Genomic DNA, 23,272 nt, shown 5'->3' on the forward strand with positions numbered 1-23,272 from the left:
GCTGTGTATTAACTAAATTAGTTAATTTATACTTGATAAAGGGTACAAAAGATAGTGAAATCACTTAGTAAAATTAAGTTCTGTTAGTTATAGGAAATATATATCTGGTATATCAATTGAGATTAGTTTTGTTAAAAGGATTATTGGGATGAGTCTTGAACATATATGTGCAAACTCAATAACATTGTTACTATATTGATTTTCTAAATAGCAATTACAGTGTTCTAGCATTCCAAGTTTTCCTTTCTTTTTGGTTTTTCATCCTGTTTTTTAGTAGAGTTTGTTCATGATCATCCACTAAGATCACTTCAGGCCATGTTAAAATTGTGAAATTATTACTTGTTCATTATAACCAGTCTTATGTTTATCTTTATTAATCTTTATTAATTTTTGTGCTAACAATTTTGTTATTCAGAACCTTGCTTTGTCCCTGTTAATTAACATACTTACATACATGATGAAAGACAAAAAACAACTAATTGGTTTTTGACTTTTTATTAGAAAATCACTACTAATTGGTAGACGAATTGAAACTTGAGAGTACTATTGGCTAAGCTCAATAAACAGTAGCGGGAAAGAGTGCAGTGTGTGATAATTAATGCTTCTAATACTCGGTCCAAAAAATAAAAAATAAACCCATATATAGTATATGTATACGGAATTTAATATCATCTATAAAGATGAAAAAATAAATGTTCTTAGTCTGAAATTCATTAAATTTCTGGTACTTTATCACAAAGTTAATCTGGTTAATCTGAAATCCTTTTTGGTTGATGATTTTTTGTGTAGTGTTTTAAATTTGGAAGATATTTTAGGATGTTATTTATAATTTATATATTATTTTATTCTAAAATAGTTTTTCTGGTTGAACTACCGGTTGAACCGGTTAGACCAATGAACCAGTGAACCAGTAACTAGAGCGGTTTGATGACCGGTCCGGTTTTCAAAACCTTGGTCTTAACCACAACCACCCAACTAGACTTGCATGAATCCAAATAAGGCAAATAGTATACCTGTCGTGCATTTTGAGGTAGAATAAAAGGATCGTAGTGCCTATATGTCCTTGTTACATTAACTTCAGTGATATTGTAGTCCTTGTGCTTTCATGTTCCTTGTCGTAAACTTGGATCATCCCATTTACATTTAAATACACACACCTTGTACGTAGTGCGACAGAAATACTATAATTGAATTATGTTGTGCAATATACCAAACCAATCAGAATGACCACTGCCTGAATCCCCACGAACCCAAACTCATTGTTATCTATTTCCTTTTCAATCGACCAATGTAAATAATGAAACCAATATTATCCATTAACATTGTATATCGGGTAGCTAGTGCCCTTAATCATTTGGTCCCAACTAAGTGCAACTAGTTCCAAATCTGTTATGTCAGTTAGATGCACGCTAATGTATTCTCTATACCAATGTAAAAAATTATTTAATGAGGTATCAGGATTTGCCTCTGAAAAAAACCTATATGATAGATTAGGATAAAGAAATTTTGATTAGATTAAGAAGTTAGTATCTTATAGAATGCAATATTTACGAAGACTTAAAAAACTCACATGAGATAAAGTAAAATCTGGTCACAGTTAAGCAACACATGCAGATGTGCAACATCGATTTTTTTCTGCTCTAACCAGTAGTCACTGCCCGCTTCCATTGCACCTCCTTCAGGAAAAAAGATTAGGTATGTTGTTCCACTTGACGAGGATTCTCCCCTCCCATCGTTCCTTGCAACCTTTGTTCTATGTGACTTAACATGAGGCTAAAAATAGAATAAGCAAAATGCGGATGTTACCTTAGCTTGGAATGCTTCGCAGATGCTGCCCTCAATCCGAGCTCTGTTTTTCATGATGCACTTGAATGAAGAAATCATCCTCCTAAATAGGTACATCCACCTAAATTTGACTGGCCCACATAGTATTGCTTCGTATGGTAGGTAGATTACTAAGTGTTCTATAACATCAAAAAAGGATGGAGGAAATATCCTCTCTAACTTACAAAGTATGATTAAAATATTCTTGTCCATGACTATGTGATCATTAATGTTAAGTTTCGTAACACATAACTCCCTAAAGAACTCACTTATTTCCGTGAGATATTTTCAGATGTTGGTTGGAAGTTCTCTGAATGCGACAAGAAGCAAAGACTCTATGAAGACATGACAATCATGACTCATCAACCCAACAAGCCTACCCTATGAGACGTTTGCACACCTGCTCAAGTTAGAGGCATAACTATCAAGAAACCTTAATCTTCTAATCCACTTAAAAATATTTTTCCTCTAGTCCTTCATTAGAGCGAACATCACCTTTGGTTTAGCTCACTGCCCGTTATCAAGCCTCTTTAAGTTCAGCTTCAACCGCCTACAAATATCCACCAAGTCTAACCTAGCCTTATCATTATCCTTTGTTCACTCATCGTCCATTACTGTGTGCATGATATTATCAAACACGTTTTTTTCAATGTGCATCACATCAAGACAATGTCGAACTAAGTTGTCTTTTCAATAAGACGACTTCTAAAATATACTCTGTTTAGTCCAATTATGCTTCCTGCTATATCCTGGAGGTCTCAAACCTGCCTCGTTATCGATGATCCTTGGGATTCTATTAACACGATGCCAAATTTGCCTACCAACCAACCTCACAAGTGTCTCTTGTTGTTCAGTTTTATTCTTTTTGAACGAGTGCTTGTTGCACCAAAAAGGATGATCCATGTCGAGGAATCTTCGATGGCAATCAAACCACAAATTCTTACCGCCATTCGTCAACCAAAATGCCTTTGTATCCTCCATAAAAATGGGACATGCCATTCTGCTCTAAGTGAACCAACTTGACAACATCCCATATGCAGGAAAGTTGTTAATGGTCTACATCAATGCAGCATGCATTTGGAAGTTTGCCTTCATCGAAGTATCATGCATTTCTATACAAAGGATCCATAACTCCTTTAACTCATCCACCAAGGGCTACAAGAAGACATCTATTTTGGTTTTTGAATTGCTAAGACCAGATATATACAAGTTAGGAACATGTATGGGTCCTTCATGCATATTTTGGAACTCAAGTTATAAGGTGTCACGACTACAGACCAACAAAAGTACGCGTTACCGAAATTAGAATCTGGTGCAAAACCGTCAGAGCACAAAACTAGTCTAACATTTTCTAGGCTTGCTCACAAATGTAGGATGGACTCAATCAAAATGCTTCCAAGCTTCTCCGTGTAATGGATATGCCATGATCCCATCATCTCTCTTGTTGTTACCATGCCAGGTCATATGAAGGTCCAAACTCATCGATGCATACAATCATTTCAGCCTACGGATTAAGGGCAAGTAATACATCTGTTTCATTGAAACTTTCTTTAATCGGCGTTTACCAATTTATTCTGTTGACTTGGAACCTCGGTGTTCCGAGGGTTACCTGAAACTGTAGGTCGATCTCGGTCGAGATCTTCAGTGTTGGTCGGAATCGACGTGTCCGGCAGGTGTATTGCGGCCGGAGCTGGTGTGTCCAACTTGCGGGACTGAAAGTGCTGCTGATCCTTCGTCCCCGGAGGGTGGGGGGAACCTGCAAGGGACTCCGATGCTAAAGTTAGCAAGGGTATTAAGCAGGTATTGAGTAGAATCAGAGTATGAGTTATACTTGGGTGCTCTAGTGTATTTATAATAGTGAGATGTGGCCTTCTGTGGATAAGATAAGTTAGTTATCTTATCTTATCTTTATCTTATCTTTAAGTGAGGTCATCTTATCTTTAAGGGAACCGCCCTTCTCTCTGTAGGCTTAGGCCGCCTTAGGTTTTGGGGCGTGTTCCTCTATTTGGGCCCTTCTCTGGGCTTTTCCTGGGGACTTGACCGAGCTCTTTGGGAAGAGGTCAGGTTGTCCTGACCTGAAGAGGTCGGTCGCTTTGTCTGTCAAACATCCCGGGTCAGACACCTCGACCCAGGGTATGAACAGTGCCCCTGCTTGAGCTCGGTCTTCTTTTTGAGGTCGATTCCTTGACTTCGGTCCTTTTTTTTTTTTGGTGAAGCCGAACTCAAGCATTTTGTCGATTCCTTTGTAGCATCTTTTGAATGTAGAACGTTTCCTCTAAAAAGCGCGCGCTTTCATATCGGCGCTTTGGGAACATGCGAGGGTTTAATGTTTTCCTTAATTTTAGCATTTAATTGCCCCGTTTCCCTTTTGGCTCTTTATTTTGATTTTGAAATCCTAGAAACGGTTTCTCTTCTTTCGCCTTTTTCATAACTTCTTTTCTCCGCTCTCTCCACTCTTCTGTTTTTGCAGCGTCGTTTGGCGTTTCTGGAGCTTCTATTTTTGCCTGGAGTTTCGCGTTTCTCCCAGCGACACTACTCTTTGTTTGCGTTCTTTCCTTTGTTTGTGAGGAGGCATTCCCAGATTCCGTCTTCAGTTTTCTTTTGAAGCTTGCTGCTTTTTCCAGGTTGGTACTAACTTTCTTGTTTCTTTCGCGGCTTCACTTTTAGTTTTTTGGTGAAGCTTTGATTTTGCATGTTTGAAAGTTTGAACCTTTTCGTGATCTTGCGTTTGTTTGTCGCTGTAAATGTATTTTCCTTGGCTTTCTTGCGTTCTTTTGGCATTTTCGTCGAGGCTTTCTAGGGTTTTGTTGTTGCTTCTCATCTGTTCCTCGCTTTGCTTGGTTGCTTTTTGTTTCTGATTTTGAGAAAGTTTGTACCTTTAATGATTTCTACTTGGCGCTTTTTGACGTCTGGGAATACTTTTTGCTTGGTAAACTGTGATGACTTATGCTTCTGAAAATGCTTGCTTGAAGTCTTTTTCTTGTTTGAGAAATGTTGGGGTAGGAGCTGTAGATTTTCCTAGAAACCATACTTGATTATTGCCTCCAAAGGATGCCCCAAGGCTTTTGGTTTGAGTCTTGGGGTTTTCCTTTTATGTTTGTTTTGCCTGTATCGTATTTGAGTTGTTTTCTCCCTTGTCCGAGATGTTTTTAGTAACTCAATCTTCTTTTCTTACTTGTAGGATTAGTTGGCCTCATGTCTTCTCGCAATAACATTTGTAGAGATGTCTTCCAGAGTTCCCGAGGGGATGTCTGATTGGCTGGACTCCCTTGTTTTGTTGTGTGATTCTGTTGTGGATGTTGAGTTTTGCACAGAGTTGAGGAAGCGCCATAGGATTTGTGGTATCAATGCCCGTGAAGAGGATTACGAGCTTATTGCTCATGATTCTGATGAGAGGGTTTGTTTTCCGACTTTCATTGAAAGGGGGCGTCCCTTCTTCTATGCCTATGAATACTTCTTCAGCCAGTTGAATGTTTCCTTTCCTTTTACTGCTTTTGAGACCGACCTGTTGTGGTCGTGTAATATTGCTCAATCCCAGCTTCACCCCAATTCCTGGGGTTTTATTAAAATTTTTCAACTTCTCTGCTGTGAATTAGATGTAACACCTTCCCAGACTCTTTTCCTTTATTTGTTTGTTTCCGCCAAGCCTGGCGGTTCTTCAAAAAAGAAAGCTTCTTGGGTTTCCTTCAGGTCCGCACAGGGCCACAAAGTTTTTGCTATGTATGATGAGTCCTTCAAGGACTTCAAGAATTACTTCTTTAAGGTTCGTGCTGTCGAGGGGGCCCGCCCCTTTTTTCTTGATGAAAATAATGAACCTTCTTTCCCTCTGGAGTGGCAGAGGGATGTGAGAGTGTCTCGCTATACCTGGGAGATGCTTGATGATGTTGAGCATGCTTTTGTTGTTGTTCTTGAGGATCTGTGGGGGAAACCACCCCATCTTGATACCAAAAGGTTTTTGAATGACCCGTCCTTGGTTCGGACTGTTTTGGGTATTTGTCTGACTTGTCTTTTATATTTGCTTCTTAATTTTTTCCTCTTCTTGTTTGTGACCGTAACGCTTTGCTGTGGCTAATTCTGTATTTGTAGAGATGTCAAAGAACAACGACTCCATGAAGGCCTTCAAAAGGGCAAAGAAGGCAACTACTGCTTTGAACATCTCGGCCAAGGTGGCCGGCGAGGGATCTTCACAGGTCCCAGTGAAGCCTCCTGTGCCGAGTTCCCTTGGGCCGAGGAAAGTAATTCCTACTCCTCGGTTTCATCAGGTCGATCCTCCTCAGACTTCTGCCATTGCTTCAGGTGTCCCTCCTTTAAAAAAGAAAAAGACATCTGAGCCCATCAACCTGGATGCCCCAGACTTTGATGCTATCGAGTTTGTTGACCAGCAAATTGCCCCCTATGGTGGGCTTTCCATGGACGACGTGTCTCTTCTTCAGCATCTGAATTTTATCACTAAAAGTAGTGTGAAGATGGCTCATATGGGTGCGGCTATTTTCCGAACAGTTCAGGGGATTCCGATTCATGCCACAAAATCCTTCATGGAGGAGGCCAAGTCAGAATTTGATCGAATCAAGGGTCTGAAGGAGGAGTTGGAGGTGAAGTTGGCGAAGGTGGAGAAGGAGCTGGAGGGTGAGAAGGCCAGCTCTATTGCCCTGGCTGCTTCTTTGAAGTTGGCTGAGGACATGGCCTTGAAGCATAAGGATAGCTATGTCTCAGCTTATAGGGATTTAATGCGCCTCCGGGATGAGTTGGAAACTGCTCGGGCTAATTATGGCGAGCTTCAGGGTCACCTTGTGGGCAGTGTAACTGCTGCCTCCGAGAACTTAATGGAGCAGTTTCGAATTGTTGCCCCTGATGCCAACTTGACTCTTGTCAGCCTGGACAATGTTGTGAGGGAGGGTAAAATTTTCCCTGATGACCAGGATGATAATGATGCTGACCCTCCCCCAGTGCCTTCTCTTAAGGTGTCAACCTCCTTGGTTCCTCCCGTTACGTCTGGTCCGGATTGCCAAATTCTGAACCGGAATGATGGAACTGTAGATGCTGTGCCCCTTCAGACTCGCCCTCCTTCTCCCCGTACTGATACTGCCGGGAAGGCTCCCGATCTTAGCTGATCTTTTTTCTGAATATTTGTAAATAGCCCGATTTGTGGGCTTTTGAACTTTGTTTTTGTGAATGATGTTTTATTGACTGTTTGATACTCTAGTTGCTATTTTTAGCAACTTTATTTTGAAAAATGGTTTCTCTGAGGTTGATTTCGGTGGCCTCTTTGAAGCTTTATCATACTATGCTTTCATTGTGCTTTAGCAGGGTGTCTGTTGGAATCTTGCTGCTTGGCTTCTTTAGATTACTTTCGTACTTTTGTTTGCAGCTTGGATCCTTTTGAGGTCGTGACTTGTGGGGTGTCCAACTTGTTTTTCAGTTTCCTCGCTTTTGTTTTGCATTTTTAGCGCCTTTATAACCGATTTCTTTATGTTGGTCCCCTTCTAAGTTATTTTTGTAATCCTCTTTTCTGGGCCTTTGCCAGGTCTCTCTAAGGGATTACTTTTATAACTTATCTTTGTAGGAGACCGACTTCGTTAGGTCGATCTTTTCCTTTTTCGTAATCCTCTTTCTTGGACCTTTGTTAGGTCTCTTTCAGGGATTACTTTTACAACTTGTTTTGTAGGAAACCGACTTCGTTAGGTCGATCTCTTCTAAGTTGTTTCCGTAATCCTCTTTCTTTGACTTTTGTTAGGTCTCTTTCAGGGATTACTTTTACAACTTGTTTTGTAGGAAACCGACTTCGTTAGGTCGATCTCTTCTAAGTTGTTTTTGTAATCCTCTTTCTTGGACCTTTGTTAGGTCTCTTTCATGGATTACTTTTACAACTTGTTTTGTAGGAAACCGAATTTGTTAGGTCGATCTCTTCTAAGTTGTTTTTGTAATCCTCTTTCTTGGACCTTTGTTAGGTCTCTTTCAGGGATTACTTTTACAACTTGTTTTGTAGGAAACTGACTTCATTAGGTCGATCTCTTCTAAGTTGTTTTCGTAATCTTCTTTTTTGGACCTTTGTTAGGTCTCTTTCAAGGATTACTTTTACAACTTGTTTTGTAGGAAACCGACTTCGTTAGGTCGATCTCTTCTAAGTTATTTTTCGTAATCCTCTTTTTTGGACCTTTGTTAGGTCTCTTTCAGGGATTACTTTTACAACTTGTTTTGTAGGAAACCGACTTCGTTAGGTCGGTCTCTTCTAAGTTATAGCAATTCCTCTTTAATAGGGTTGGCCAGACCTCTTTCCAGGGATTTGCTGATAACTTGGACTGGCTTGGTCCGACTTTTTAATGTTCGGCAAGTCTTTTTTAAGTTATTATATAGCAATCCATAAGACCTCGTCAGGTTCTTTTTTGGGATCACTTTCGATAACTTCTTGCATTATTCTGTGTTCATCTTTTGCCGATTTGTAGGTTGTGGTTTCTGTCCTGGTTTAATCGACCTTTAGGTGAATCGCATTTTCACCTTTGTCGGTCGATTATTCCTATCAAGATCGTATAGTGAATCTGTTCTTCACTTCTTGTTCGATCTGTTGCTTTATAATCGGACAATGAATGCTTCAGATTAATGCGTCTTGAGCACTTTGTAGAATATCTGAAATGTATTTTTATTTAAAGAAAGTGCAAATATATACAGGCGGGAGTTTTTCATACCCTTAATTCGGATTAAATCTCAATCTTGACGCCTCATTAAAAAACCTTTTCAGGAAAAAGAGTGCGTCTTGTGATGAGACCTTTATCTAACTATAGTACCTTCTTAGGTTACAGGCATGCCATGATCTGGGGAGTTCTCGTCCCTTGAGTTTGGACAGTCTGTAGTAGCCCTTCCCAAGTACTTCTGTGACTCGGTAGGGTCCTTTCCAATTAACTGCCAGCTTTTCTTCTCCAGGTCGAGTTGTTCCAATATCATTTTGGATTAAGATGAGATCGTTCTCCGTGAAATCTCTTGCACTACCCTCTGATTATACCTGGAAGCCATTCGCCACTTTAGTGCTTCTTCTCTGATCCGAGCTCTTTCTTGGATTTCTGGAAGTAGGTCGAGCTCTTCTCTTTGGAGTTGAGAATTGGTTTGTTCATTGTAGTGGACTACTCGGAGAGATCCTTCCTCGACCTCTATTGGAATCATTGCCTCCACTCTGTATGCTAGTCGGAACGGTGATTCGTTCGTGGTAGAATGGGGGATCGTTCGATACGCCCATAGGACTTGTGGAAGTTCCTCGGCCCAAGCCCCCTTTGCTTCTTGCAGACTACAGTTCAACCCGGCCAATATGACTTTGTTGGCCGCTTCGGCTTGTCCATTGGCTTAGGGATGTTTGACGGAGGTGAACTGGTATTTTATATTCAAGTCGGCCACTAACTTCCTGAAGCCTGCATCTGTAAATTGGGTGCCATTGTCTGTGGTGATGGAGTATGGGACCCCAAACCTTGTGACGATGTTCCTATATAGGAATTTCCGGCTTCTTTGAGCAGTAGCATTGGCTAAGGGTTCTGCCTCGATCCATTTCATGAAATAGTCTACTCCTACTATGAGAAATTTTACTTGTCCCGATCCCTGTGGGAAGGGTCCGAAAAGATCGAGTCCCCATTTTGCAAATGGCCAGGGTGAGGTCACGTTAATGAGTTTTTCTGGTGGGGCGATGTGAAAGTTGGCATGCTTTTGACATGGTGGACATGTCTTTACAAATTTTGTAGCTTCCTTTCGTAGAGTTGGCCAATAGAATCCTGCCCGGAGTACCTTTTTGGTGAGGGCTTGTGCTCTGAGATAATTGCCGCAAATGCCACTGTGTACTTCTTCCAAGACTTCCTTTGTATTGGATGTCGGGATGCATTTTAACAATGGTGTTGAGATCCCTCTTTTGTATAGGATGTTGTTTATGATAGTGTAGTATTGTGCCTCCCTTTTTAACCTCTTTGCCTCCTTTTCATCTGTGGGAAGCACTTCTGTTTTGAGGTAGTTAATTATGGGGGTCATCCATCCTTGATCCCGACCTGTTATGGCTAGGATTTTTTCTTCTTCCGATATTGATGGGTTCTGCAGTATTTCCTGGATGAGGCTTCTATTGTTGCCCCCTGGTTTGGTGCTGGCTAGCTTTGAGAGCGCGTCAGCTCGGGCATTTTGCTCGCGGGGTATGTGGCAGATCCTATATTCTCCAAGTTGTCCGAGCTGTTCTTTGGTTTTATCCAAATATTTTTTCATGGTAGGATCTTTGGCTTGGTAGCTTCCCGTTATTTGTGAGGTAACGACTTGTGAGTCACTGTAGATGTTGAGTTTCTGAGCTCCAACTTCCCTAGCTAGCTTCAAACCAGCTAGTAACGCTTCATATTCCGCCTGGTTGTTTGAGGTCGGGAATCCAAATTTCAGGGAAAGCTCAAGTTGGGTTCCTTGGTTGCTTTCGATTATCACACCTGCACCGCTTCCGGCTTTATTTGAGGAAACGTCCGCGTATATGTTCCACTCTATGGGGATTTCTGTGGTGTCTGTGAATTCTGCAATGAAGTCGGCTAGGTATTGTGATTTGATGGCTATCCGCGCCTCGTATTGGAGGTCGAACTCGGACAACTCGATTGCCCACTGTAGGATTCTTTCTGCTAGATCTATTTTCTGCAGTATCCCTTTTATGGGCTGGTTGGTTCGAACTTCGATAGTGTGCGCTTGGAAGTATGGGCGAAGTCGTCGGGATGTGAGTATCAAAGCGTAGACAAACATTTCTATTTTCTGGTAGTTCAGCTCTGACCCCTGTAGTGCGTTACTAATGAAGTAGACGGGTTGTTGTCCCCCTTCATCTTCTCTAATTAGTGCTGAGGTTATTGCCCGACTTCCTACGGCGAGGTATAGTATGAGTGGTTCTCCCTCTCGTGGTCGAGATAGGATGGGGGGCTGTCCCAGGAATTCTTTAAAGTCTCGGAAGGCTTGTTCACATTCCGTTGTCCACTCGAAATTTTTTCCCTTCCTTAAGGTAGCGTAGAAGGGGAGGGATCTTATTGCTGACCCTGCTAGGAATCTGGACAAAGCCGCCAGTCTCCCATTGAGTTGTTGGACTTCTTTGACGCAGGTCGGGTTTTTCATGTTGAGTATGGCCTGGCATTTATCTGGATTTGCCTCGATTCCTCTTTGTGTGATGATGAGCGGATAATTTGTACGCTTTTTGGCATTGTTTTTAGTATGTTTTTAGTAGGATTTAGTTAGTTTTTAGTATATTTTTATTAGTTTTTAGTTAAAATTCACTTTTATGGACTTTACTATGATTTGTGTGTTTTTCTGTGATTTTAGGTATTTTCTGGCTGAAATTGAGGGACCTGAGCAAAAATCTGATTCAGAGACTGAAAAGGACTGCAGATGCTGTTGGATTCTGACCTCCCTGCACTCGAAGTGAATTTTCTAGAGCTACAGAAGTCCAATTGGCGCGCTCTCAACGGCGTTGGAAAGTAGACATCCTGGGCTTTCCAGCAATATATAATAGTATATACTTTGCCCGAGATTTGACGGCCCAAACTGGCGTTCAAAGTCACCATCAGAATTTCCAGCGTTAAACGCCGGAACTGGCACCAAAGTGGGAGTTAAACGCCCAAACTGGCACAAAAGCTGGAGTTTAACTCCAAGAGAAGTCTCTACATAAAAATGCTTCAATGCTCAGCCCAAGCACACACTGAGTGGGCCCGGAAGTGGATTTTTATGTCTTTTACTCATCTTTGTAATTCTTAAGCTACTAGTTCCCTATAAATAGGACCTTTTGCTATTGTATTTTCATCTTTTGATCACTTTAGATCTTAGATCATTGGGAGGCTGGCCTCACGGCCATGCCTAGACCTTGTTCTTATGTATTTTCAACGGTGGAGTTTCTACACACCATAGATTAAGGTGTGGAGCTCTGCTGTACCTCGAGTATTAATGCAATTACTATTGTTCTTCTATTCAATTCCGCTTGTTCTTGTTCCAAGATATCACTTGTTCTTCAAGTTGATGAATGTGATGATCCGTGACACTCATCATCATTCTCACCTATGAACGTGTGACTGACAACCACCTCCGTTCTACCTTAGATTGGGTGGATATCTCTTGGGTTCTTTAACCGGAATCTTCGTGGTATAAGCTAGAATTGATGGCGGCATTCAAGAGAATCCGGAAGGTCTAAACCTTGTCTGTGGTATTCTGAATAGGATTCAATGATTGAATGACTGTGATGAGCTTCAAACTCGCGATTGTGGGGCGTTAGTGACAGACGCAAAAGAATCACTGGATTCTATTCCGACATGATCGAGAACCGACAGCTGGATAGTCGTGCCGTGACAGGGTGCGTTGAACATTTCCACTGAGAGGATGGGAGGTAGCCACTGACAACGGTGAAACCCTTGCATACAGCTTGCCATGGAAAGGAGTAAGAAGGATTGGATGAAGATAGTAGGAAAGCAGAGAGACGGAAGGGACAAAGCATCTTCATACGCTTATCTGAAGTTCTCACCAATGAATTACATAAGTATCTCTATCTTTATCTTTATGTTTTATTCATCTTCTATACCCATTTGAGTCTGCCTGACTGAGATTTACAAGGTGACCATAGCTTGCTTCATACCAACAATCTCTGTGGGATCGACCCTTACTCGCGTAAGGTTTATTACTTGGACGACCCAGTACACTTGCTGGCTAGTAGTGCGAAGTTGTGATAGAGAGTTGAGATTGCAATTGTGCGTACCATGTTGATGGCGCCATTGATGATCACAATTTCGTGCACCATGTGAGCATGAAGCCCAGGAATTTTCCTGCCTCTACTGCGAAGGCGCATTTAGCCTAGTTGAGTCGCATGTCATGCTTCCGTATGGTGTTGAACACTTGAACCAAGTCGGTTAGTAATATTTTTTCACTTTGTGTCTTTATCAACATGTCGTCCACATAGACTTCCAAGATTTTTCCGATGTGGTCTGAAAAGACTTTATTCATTAGCCTTTGATAAGTGGCTCCCGCATTCTTAAGGCCGAAAGGCATTACGATATAGCAATAATTTGCTTTTGGTGTGAGAAATGAGGTCTTTTCTTGATCCGGTGGATACATTGGAATCTGGTTGTAGCCTGAGTATACGTCCATGAACGAGAGATACTTATATCCTGATGAGGCATCGACTAGAGCATCGATGCTTGGGAGTGGATAAGGGTCTTTTGGGCAGGCTTTGTTGAGGTCGGTGTAGTCGGTGCACATTCGCCACTTCCCATTTGATTTTTTCACCAAGACGACGTTTGCTAGCCATAGTGGGTATTTAACTTCTCTTATGAACCCTGCCTCTAGTAGCGCTTGTACTTGTTCTTCCACAGCCTGAGATCGTTCTGGCCCGAGTTTTCTTCGTCTTTGTTGTACCGGCCGGGATCCCGGGTAGACTGCGAGCTTGTGGCTCATTAGTTTGGGATCTATGCCTGGCATGTCGGCAACTTTCCATGCAAAGAGATCAGCATTATCTCGCAGAAATCGTATTAATGATTCTTTTGCGTCTCCTTTCAAGATCGTGCCAATATTAATTGTTTTGTCCGAGGTATCTCCGATCTGGACTCTTTCTATTTCTTCTTCGGGTCTGGGCGGAGTTCTTCTCGTCTCTGATCTCCGCCGAGTTCGATTGTGTGGAACTCTCCTCCTTCGCCTCGAAGGTTTAGACTTTCGTTATAACAGCAACGCGCCATTTTTTGATCTGCTTTTATTGTAGCTATCCCTTCTGCAGTTGGGAATTTCATACATAGGTGTGGAGTTGAAACTATTGCTCCGAGTTGATTTAACGTTGTCCGACCTATTAAGGCATTGTAGGCTGAGCTTACGTCAACCACGATATAGTCTATCTTAAGTGTTCTGGATTGATTCCCCTTTCCGAAGGTTGTATGTAATGATACATATCCCAGTGGCTGTACTGGGGTATCCCCAAGTCCGAACAGGCTGTTCGGGTATGCTCTTAGCTCTTTTTCTTCTAAGCCGAGCTTGTCGAAGGCAGTTTTGAATAAGATGCGGCGGAGCTTCCTTGGTCAATTAATGTACGGTGGAGGTTGGCGTTTGCCAATATGATTGTGATGACCATGGGGTCGTCGTGTCCTGAGATGATTCCGGATGCATCTTCTTTGGTAAATGTGATTGCTGGGATGTCTGGTACCTCTTTCTTGCCTTCGACATGGTATACTTCTTTGAGGTGTCATTTGCGGGATGATTTGGAGATTCCTCCTCCAGCAAATCCGCCGTGTATCATGTGGACATGTCTTTCCGGTGTGCGGTGTGATCGTTCAGATTGTCCGACATCTTCATCCCTTCTTCTTTTTCTTGGTTCTTTGTCCCGATTGGCCAGGAACCGATCTAGTTTTCCTTCCCTTACTAATTTCTCTATGACGTTTTTCAAGTCAAAGCATTCGTTGGTGGAATGTCCTCGGACTCGGTGATACTCACAGTATTCGTTTCGATTTCCTCCTCCCCTATTGCCTTTGAGTGGCCGAGCTGGGGGTATTTTTTTCGTATGGCAGACCTCTTTGTAAACATCTACCAAGGATACCCTAAGAGGGGTGTAGTTATGATATTTTTTGATTTTCTCCCCGGAGCGATCTTCCTTCTTCTTGGATTCTTTATCTTTATCTCGGTAGGCGGAACCGAACCTCGAGGCTTCTCCAAGTCGAGAATTCTCCTCCATGTTAATGTACTTCTGTGCCCGTTCTTGTACTTCATCTAGGGATGCTGTGGACTTCTTTGATATATATTGGCTAAATGGTCCTTCTCGTAAGCCATTTATGAGGCCCATGATGACAGCTTCTGTTGGTAGACTTTGTATGTCCATGCATGCTTTGTTGAATCTTTCTATATAGTTACGAAGACTCTCTCGATCTCCTTGCTTGATTCCTAGTAGGCTGGGTGCGTGTTTGGCTTTGTCCTTTTGTATGGAAAATCTGGCCAGGAACTTTTTGGCCAGGTCGTCAAAACTCGAGATGGATTTTGGAGGTAGGTTGTCGAACCATCTAATGGCTGTTTTGGTAAGAGTTGTCGGAAAGGCTTTGCAGCGAACTGCATCTGAGGTGTCAGTGAGGTACATCCTACTTCTGAAGTTGCTGAGATGGTGGTTGGGGTCCGAGGTGCCATCATACAGAGTCATATCCGGAAGTTTGAAATCTTTTGGAATTTTGGTCTTCATAATTTCCCTGGTGAATGGATCTTGATCTTTGTGAGAGTTATCCTCTGGGGTGGATCGAGTAGCTTTAGTTTTGAGATCAGCTTCGAGTTTTATAAGCTTATCTTCTAATTCTCGGCGCCGTCTTATCTCCCGATGTAGATCCTCTTCTTTTTCGCGTTGATGTTGGGCTTCTTTCTCAAGTTGCTTTAATCGATCTTGAAGTGTTTCTATCACCCCTGGATTTGATGAATTTTTGTCCCCATTGGATTCCGGAGTATCTTTAAGTATAGCATCCATGTTCTTGTGCGGCGTTCTATCCTCCAAACCTGAGTCGTGCTTGTTGTCATGGTTGTCCGCCATGGTGTTGGGATGACTTCCAGGTTCCCCGGCAACGGCGCCAATGTTCCGAGGGTTACCTGAAACTGTAGGTCGATCTCGGTCGAGATCTTCGGTGTTGGTCAGAATCGACGTGTCCAGCAGGTGTATTGCGGCCGGAGCTGATGTGTCCGACTTGCGGGACAGAAAGTGCAGCTGATCCTTCGTCCCCGGAGGGTGGGGGTACCTTCAAGGGACTCCGATACTTAAGTTAGCAAGGGTATTAAGCAGGTATTGAGTAGAATCAGAGTATGAGTTATACCTGGGTGCTCCAATGTATTTATAATGGTGAGATGTGGCCTTCTGTGGATAAGATAAGTTAGTTATCTTATCTTATCTTTATCTTATCTTTAAGTGAGGTCATCTTATCTTTAAGGGAACCGCCCTTCTCTTTGTAGGCTTGGTCCGCCTTAGGTTTTGGAGCGTGTTCCTCTATTTGGGCCCTTCTCTGGGCTTTTCATGGGGACTTGACCAAGCTCTTTGGAAAGAGGTCGGGTTGTCCTGACCTGAAGAGGTCGGTCGCTTTGTCTGTCGAACATTCCGGGTCGGACACCTCGACCCAGGGTATGAACACTCGGTGATCTACAAAATCTGTATTCAGTTAGGTTTGCATCCCTCTTGTAATACAGCATACAACCATTCAAACGATAATCAATTTTCACTGAATTTAGACCAAATTTGAAATTAACTTCTTTGCTTTGAAGTGGTTGCGGGGGATGTCTGTAGTCCCGACAAGTACCAGTTCGTTGCAAAGTGTGATCCACTAATCAAAAGACTCTTGGGTATGATTTGACTCTGACTGAATACTCATTATTCTAACACATGCAGACAACTCCAAATGAATGCACCCATCGAACAAAGGTTTCACAGCAAATTCTGACAGATGATAAAATCTCTTTGCCATCGGGTTAGACTCTTGTTCAGCCTCTTCCAATTTTGTAACCCTTATTGTATCAAACACCATCTCGTTGTATCTCTCTTGGTTACCTTCCGAAGTCATTTCTTCCATGTTCAATTCTCTCACCACTCGATCCCTCATTGATCGACCATCAAACCTATTCAAATTCGAGGCAGACCGGTTAATTTTCTACTTGTCCACTTCTCCGTGTTCCGTCCACATCTAATACCCATCCTTAAACCCGTTACGGTAGAGGTGAAGCGTTATGTCCGCAGGTCCTAACCACTTAGTCAGCTAATACTTTTGACATAGACACCTAGATACCCCCTTTATACCTAAACGGTTTCATGCTGAAGACATACGCAATAAACGCGTCAACCCCGTCAAAGAATTCAGGATTTTAGAACTCCGGTCATTGTTATCCCTATCATACATTCATAGACGATGCCTTGGAATCATATTGAAACACACACCTTAAAATTCAACGAACAATATAAATTATTAATTTTCTTAGAAAATTAGGCAGAGCGTACACTATAATTAGAATCTCCCGCCAAATACAATTATTATTTTCTGACAAACCAAACATGTTTAAACAATTTAAATGATAAATCAACAAAACTTCTCCTTAATTCAAAGACATCCATCAAATAAATATAACAGTTTTAATAGAGAAAACAGCTGCATGCATAAATTATAACATATACGCATTCAATAAAATATCAAATACTGACCGTTCTAGTGTGCAATCTCTTATAGGTCCACAATTTTCTAACAAATAAGGGTTTCGAGAAGGCGTCACTACGCGACCTTCTCCTACTTCTGTCCTAAAACTCTATCATATAAAAAATAAGTCTAACAAAAAATTTAAAGAATTAATTATATTCAGAGATTAAAAAAAACCAACCTGAAATATTACTGCACAAACAACAAAAAAAGCGAATTCCAACTGATCTCAAAGTGAATATCACCGTTATTGTTCCGTTAATATCGACTCTACTAAAATTTGGTAGAAACAAACCATGAAATTCCAATCAATCCCAAGAAAGTTTTAGGGCCAAGGCTAAGAGTCAATGCATTATGATCAATATCTAAAGAATTGAATTGAGATTTTTAAAATTAACAAACAACTTGCGAGAAGATATAATATAAGAGATAAGAACATAAGATTGAGCGATCAAACCCCTCACCGGATGTGTATTCACTCTATTCGCTCACTGTTTAGAGTTTAATCACTTAATTCTCCTTTAATCATTTTTTAAAGATTTGCAAGTCATCTAACAATATTTTTTTTTGTCAGTATTTGTCTGCTAGATTAACGAAGGAACAATGCAATTACATTTATGAATTTGAATACACCCAATACAGCAATGATAGACAACCATGGTGACCAAGTCCAATGTCGTTCCACCACGGATTACCAAACAAAGGAAAAGGAGGTGGAAAAATAAAGATGCAGAGATATAATAAGGCCATCAAAACATCCAACTACCACGCTACAACCAATAACTAAACTAGCCAACAACCCATCGCTGTCTCAACAAATACATCATTAAGATAATTGCAAACATTTTTTGTCTTCTATTGCATGTTGCAATCAGCTTTTGATACACGAAACAGGGCATTGTGAATACCCCCGTTGAGGGTTGGGTAACATATATAAGTACTAGACATATATCTCTACTTTTACATGGCAACCAGCCAACCAACAACACAGCTAGCAACAAATATCACATTATAAATAGAGGAAAAGCGAGGTATTCATATTGAAACAACACTTAGAGTTTTGTTACATTTTCATGACATCATATCACAAGCCAAGAAACGGGCACTGCTTCCTTGCATGCTCGGGAACTAATTTCACCAAGGTTTCAACGGGGACTCCCTTCAGTTCTGATAATGTGATAGTAACATCAGAAAATGTCAGACAGAAGATATATTAGACTGCGTTTGTTTCTAAAAATATGATAGGACAAGATAATGAGAACAGGACAGGACAAATACAAAATTTTATGTTCTTGTATTCTGTTTGATGATAAACTAGAACAAATTATGAAAATTCAATTTATTCTCTTTTTTTTTCATGCAAAAAATTTGAGATAAAAAATATAATAATAAAAAATATAATTATAAAAAATTAACAAGAATAATGAAAGAAAAAATAAAAATAAGTTGTGTCTCTTGTTAGTGTCTCCGTGTCTTTCCTGTCAGAATAGACACAAAATACACTAATTCAATGTCTCTGGACACATTATCTCTGTCCATGTCTCCTTTGCCAAACATGATTTTGTGTCTCAGTGTCCCTGTCTCAGTGTCCTATCTCTATAAACAAACGCAGCCTTAATGACAATGAAAAAAACTGTCACATATACACAAACAAAATAGCCATACTATGAGATTTGAAATTAAATAGTGGTGGAAGGAAGCGGCCATTTGGCAAGCGAGTGTTTGGGTCACGAAGCTCATCAAAGAAAGGATGAGTCAACGCATCTAACTGCACCAGATTGAAGAGGAAAAAGAAAAAGCACACAAATTATATACAAACTTGGAAGATGAAAAAAGCTACTGTATCATTAGTGGTTAGAAACCATAAATATGCCCAACAAACTAAACCATAAATATGCCCAACAAACTTGCAGAATCATATACTTACTGCTGTGCACCGCAGGATAGGGGAGTATTGAAGTAGTCTTGACACCAAATCAACAGCTTCCGGTGGCATGCGCTTATGGAAGATCTAGTAAAAGAAAATTAACAAATACATCTTAGTAAAGTACACTCAATGAGGCTTAAAAGGACAATGTATTAAATTTACAAGGTGAAACTAATTCAAAAAGTAATTTGAAAGAATAAGTTAAACTCACTATTTCAATTAATTAAAATCTAATTCTAATTTCACTAAACTAATAAGAGGCATGATAAAAATAAACGACATAAATTTAATGAAACTAGTATATATTAAATTATATTAAAAAATTAAATAATATATAGTAATTATTATTATAAATATTTTATAAAGTTATAATTAAAATCAAATTCTCAAAATTTTTAATATTAAAATATTAAAAATAATTAGTATTTGTCTTAATCAATTTGAGTTTGTTAAGTGATCATCTCACTCGTCCGCTTAAACAACTATTAGGAGTTAGAATCTCGCCTTGTGTATATAGCAATCTATTGGCTAGCGATAAACCCTTAATAAATAGAGTATTAATACGTGGTTAGATTTGGCAGGAGTTTTCAAATACGCAGGTACTCGACCCATCCATACCCGGATAAAAAGGGTAATAACTTGACCCGAGTCGGGGCAGATTTTACTCAAGATATGGTATGGACGGGTTTAGAGTGTACCCGCTCCGAATATATACATATAAACACTTTTTAGGAATTAGAATTTGCCTCACATCACACATGATTCATAGCTTCGGTCTATACTTTATAGCCATGCAAGATAAACTCAATCATTCTCACCTAAAATCTTCTTCTTCTCGACTTCTTCACAAAAAAATCGCATAGCTCCTGTCATGTTATTGCTGAGTCCATCGCCGCTTACCTATTCACAACTCTCATCTTCCTTCAGAGCTAGAGACGGACCCACGTTTAATATACAGGGGCATTTGTCCCCACAAATTTAAAAAAAAAAGTAATCCTTATATATATATATATATATACCACTTATTATATTATATTTGTTTCAAAATAAAATATAAATAGTTCTTTTGTATTTTATGTTAAAAAATATTTTGTTAAACTTAACACATAATAATTATATTGTTAAATTTGATTTAGTATGAAAAATAAATAAATACACTCAAAAATTAGTGATAATTAATTATATTATATTAGTTAATTAATTAATAATTAAATTAAAACTTAGTTTTCTAATTAAATACAACTTAAATTATTAGTGATTTTTTAAAAATTGTTTAAGATAAAAAAATATATTATCTATCTATTAATATACTGTAATTATTTTGGTTAAAAAATTTATTTATACTATAAAAATTATAATAAGTAGATTTGACAAATAAGTAAAATAATTGTTTAAAAATATATATAAAAAAATAATATTTAATCATGTTAAAAATAAAAAAGGTCCTTATAAATATTTTTTTGTTATTTTAAATATTATACTATGTGTATGAAATTATATTTTTATTATTTTAAATATTATAATAATGATTGTGTGTATATTTTTAGTTCTTATCAATATATATTAGATAGTTTTAATTTTAAATTTTGAATATATCTAAACCAATTTAGATTAATCAAGTGATCAACTTAGTCGTCCGTTTAAATAAGTATTGAGGGTTCGAATTCTGTTTCGTATGTATAGCAACTCGTTGCCGGCCAATTGTAGATTCTTAAATGGAATTGAAATTCATGATAGATTAGTCCTTAACTTGTTGAATATCGTGGGAAGCAAAAAAATATCTATACCTAAATTTTATTATATTTTTGTCTCCATTACTAAATTTTTCTGGGTTCGTCACTGTTCACAGCTTATGTCATCATCGCTGCTCATCCCGTTACCATCGTTATTGAGCCCGTCGCCACCATTCTCCTGCTGAGTTTTTTTTTTCTAGGTAAATTTCCTTCTCCCCCCCCCTCTCTCTTTCTCTCTCTCATTGTGAGTCTGTTAAGTTCTTCTTTTCTTCTTCTACAGACTCATCACTTAGTCACCTTCGCTATGTCCGGATATTGCCGTTGCAGTTTCATCTGAGTCTGTCACCGAATAAAATAGAATTTTTATTCAAGTTAAAAATAGACATGCATGAGATCATTTTTTCATGTAATTTCTGAATTTTCTCATCCAAATTTGATCTATGTGGTTGAGTATTTTAGTATGGGATCATCGTAGTTTTGTTGTGACACTAATGTGATAAAAGTTTCGGTAATTTCATAACTAATATATGAGATAGACCAGATTATTAAAGTAATAAGAGAAATAATATTCAGATTTACGCGTAAAATTTATAAGAGGTTATCTCAGGAAAATATATATTTATAACCCAAGTAGAAGATTGTTAGGAAATTATTATTTCTTAATATATTTATGGATAATACATATATTAATTATAATCGTAAATTAAGTAATTTCACATTAAATGACTTATATAACGGTGATCTCATTTATTGTCATAAATGTTAAATTAAATAAGTCATTATTACTTTTGATTTGGATAAATGAGATTAAAATCATAGATACTATTTTATTTGAGTTTTAGGGTTTAATGTGTGTCACACTCAAATATAAATAATGACTTTAGAATTTTGGTCTCCAACACATCAAACTCGCCTTCATAGCTCTTTTCCCACAGTAAAATTATGATTCAGCCATATAAAAAATACAGAAGGTTTTGGTTGACGAAGATCAAAGAACCACAAGAGTCAAGCTCTCTGATCTCAATCATACTCTCGAATGAAGAGATGTTTCTGCGCTCTTAGTTATATCTTTTAATGATTTAACATGGATGATCTTGAGGTTGAGAAATCCTAAAATTTTTAGCTAAAATAAAATTTTATTCAATCAAATGATAATAAATAATTTTATTGAATTAAATTATATTAATGTGATCATTGGATGACAAAGAATGCCTGAAAAATAAATAAATAAAATTTTAAGAGTATAGAAATATTAAATTGTCATTTCAATTTACTTTTTTAATCAACGATAATAAATATCTTAAATTAATTAAATTTTTACAAAATTTATACACCTAAAACTATTTCATTTTTTCAAAAATCTTTTGAAAATACAATGGTTCAATGAGAGGTTGACTATTGAGAATTGAATATAATATTTTTAAATTCGTATTTTCAATAAAAAGATGTACTTAGTTCTATCCATCCTAAATAATTCTATATTCACTATTACTTATCCATCTAAATAATTCTAACATTGATAGAATATTATTTTTAGATGCAAAAAATTTAAAATATATTTATTCGATTTCAAAAATTAATATTCATATTTAACTTTGAATTCCAACTAATATGACAAAAAATATTATATTTTTTAGTTAAAAAATTAAAGTAAAATATCTATAAATATATTTTTGTGCTTTATCTTTAGATTTTTCAAAAAAATTTGGTAAGTTAATGGAATCAAATCATATTTCTATAACATATATAAGAATGTATATTACACATAAATAAAAAAAATTGGGTATAGTAAGAACAAATACATAAATTAAAATAAAATTTAGAAAAATAAGAACCAATAAAATATTGAAGGAAAGAAATATAAATAGAAGAGAAACAAAATTATTAGATGGAAGAGAAATAATTTAATAAATTTTATGGGTATATAAAAGAAGAATAAAAAGAAGATATACAGCACTTTATCTAATTTAGCAAGATTTATCGGAATAAACACATAGAATAAGAGAATAAAAAATGATAATAAAAAGAAGCTAAACATCTGAATTAATATCAAAAAATAAAAAATAATAAAATAATAATAATCTATCATAATCTTAATCTTTTAATATAATTAATAAATAATAATATAATTAGTCTACCATAATATTAATATAATTTTTTAATATAATTAATTTTAATTAAATAATCAAATAAATTGAATATAAATATGTCTAATCTAATCGTATAAAAAATAGTAAATTTTTTACAATTAGACATAATATATATTACTATTATTAGTGACATATAAATATTAAAATTATATTAATACATTAATAGAAATACATTATTATAATAAAAAGTTGCAAGAATTAAAAAGAAAGAGATGATTAATCAGATTAAATAAATTAAAAAAATATTAATGAATAAAATAAATATCACAATAATTATATTACTAATTGAAAAATAATCTATTTAATCAATTCAAATTTTTATTGAAAATAGAAAACTAAAAATTATCAATGAATAAAAAAAATAGAATATAATACATTAAAGAATAATTTTGGTAGTATAAATAATAAAATTAAATTATTATATACAATTTTTACTTTTTACCTTATTATGATTGAAGTTAACAATAGTAAAAAACTAATTTTAAATAG

At 37.7% G+C, this 23,272-nt stretch overlaps 1 protein-coding gene across 1 annotated transcript; it reads right to left on the reverse strand.

The window, feature by feature from the left end:
• Positions 1-17,561: 17,561 nt before the first annotated feature.
• LOC130958145 (glycogen synthase kinase-3 homolog MsK-1-like) lies at positions 17,562-18,997 on the reverse strand. The gene is made up of 3 exons (XM_057885076.1): positions 18,901-18,997; positions 18,639-18,741; positions 17,562-18,140 (listed from the first exon to the last, which is right to left on the reverse strand). Exons 1-3 carry the CDS (start codon positions 18,967-18,969, stop codon positions 18,058-18,060), a joined length of 255 nt encoding a protein of 84 aa, XP_057741059.1. The 5' UTR covers positions 18,970-18,997; the 3' UTR covers positions 17,562-18,057.
• Positions 18,998-23,272: the final 4,275 nt, after the last annotated feature.

The sequence above is a fragment of the Arachis stenosperma genome, chromosome 10, assembly GCF_014773155.1.
Source record: "Arachis stenosperma cultivar V10309 chromosome 10, arast.V10309.gnm1.PFL2, whole genome shotgun sequence".
Taxonomy (NCBI): Eukaryota; Viridiplantae; Streptophyta; class Magnoliopsida; order Fabales; family Fabaceae; genus Arachis; species Arachis stenosperma.

Excerpts from the sequence above, each read along its gene's own strand:
- LOC130958145 (XM_057885076.1), bottom strand. The coding sequence starts at position 18,969 with ATGCCACCGGAAGCTGTTGATTTGGTGTCAAGACTACTTCAATACTCC. Across the intron at positions 18,742-18,900 it reads CTATCCTGCGGTGCACAGCA|TTAGATGCGTTGACTCATCC; the intron begins GTAAGTATATGA and ends AATCTGGTGCAG. Across the intron at positions 18,141-18,638 it reads ATTTAATTTCAAATCTCATA|AACTGAAGGGAGTCCCCGTT; the intron begins GTATGGCTATTT and ends TCACATTATCAG.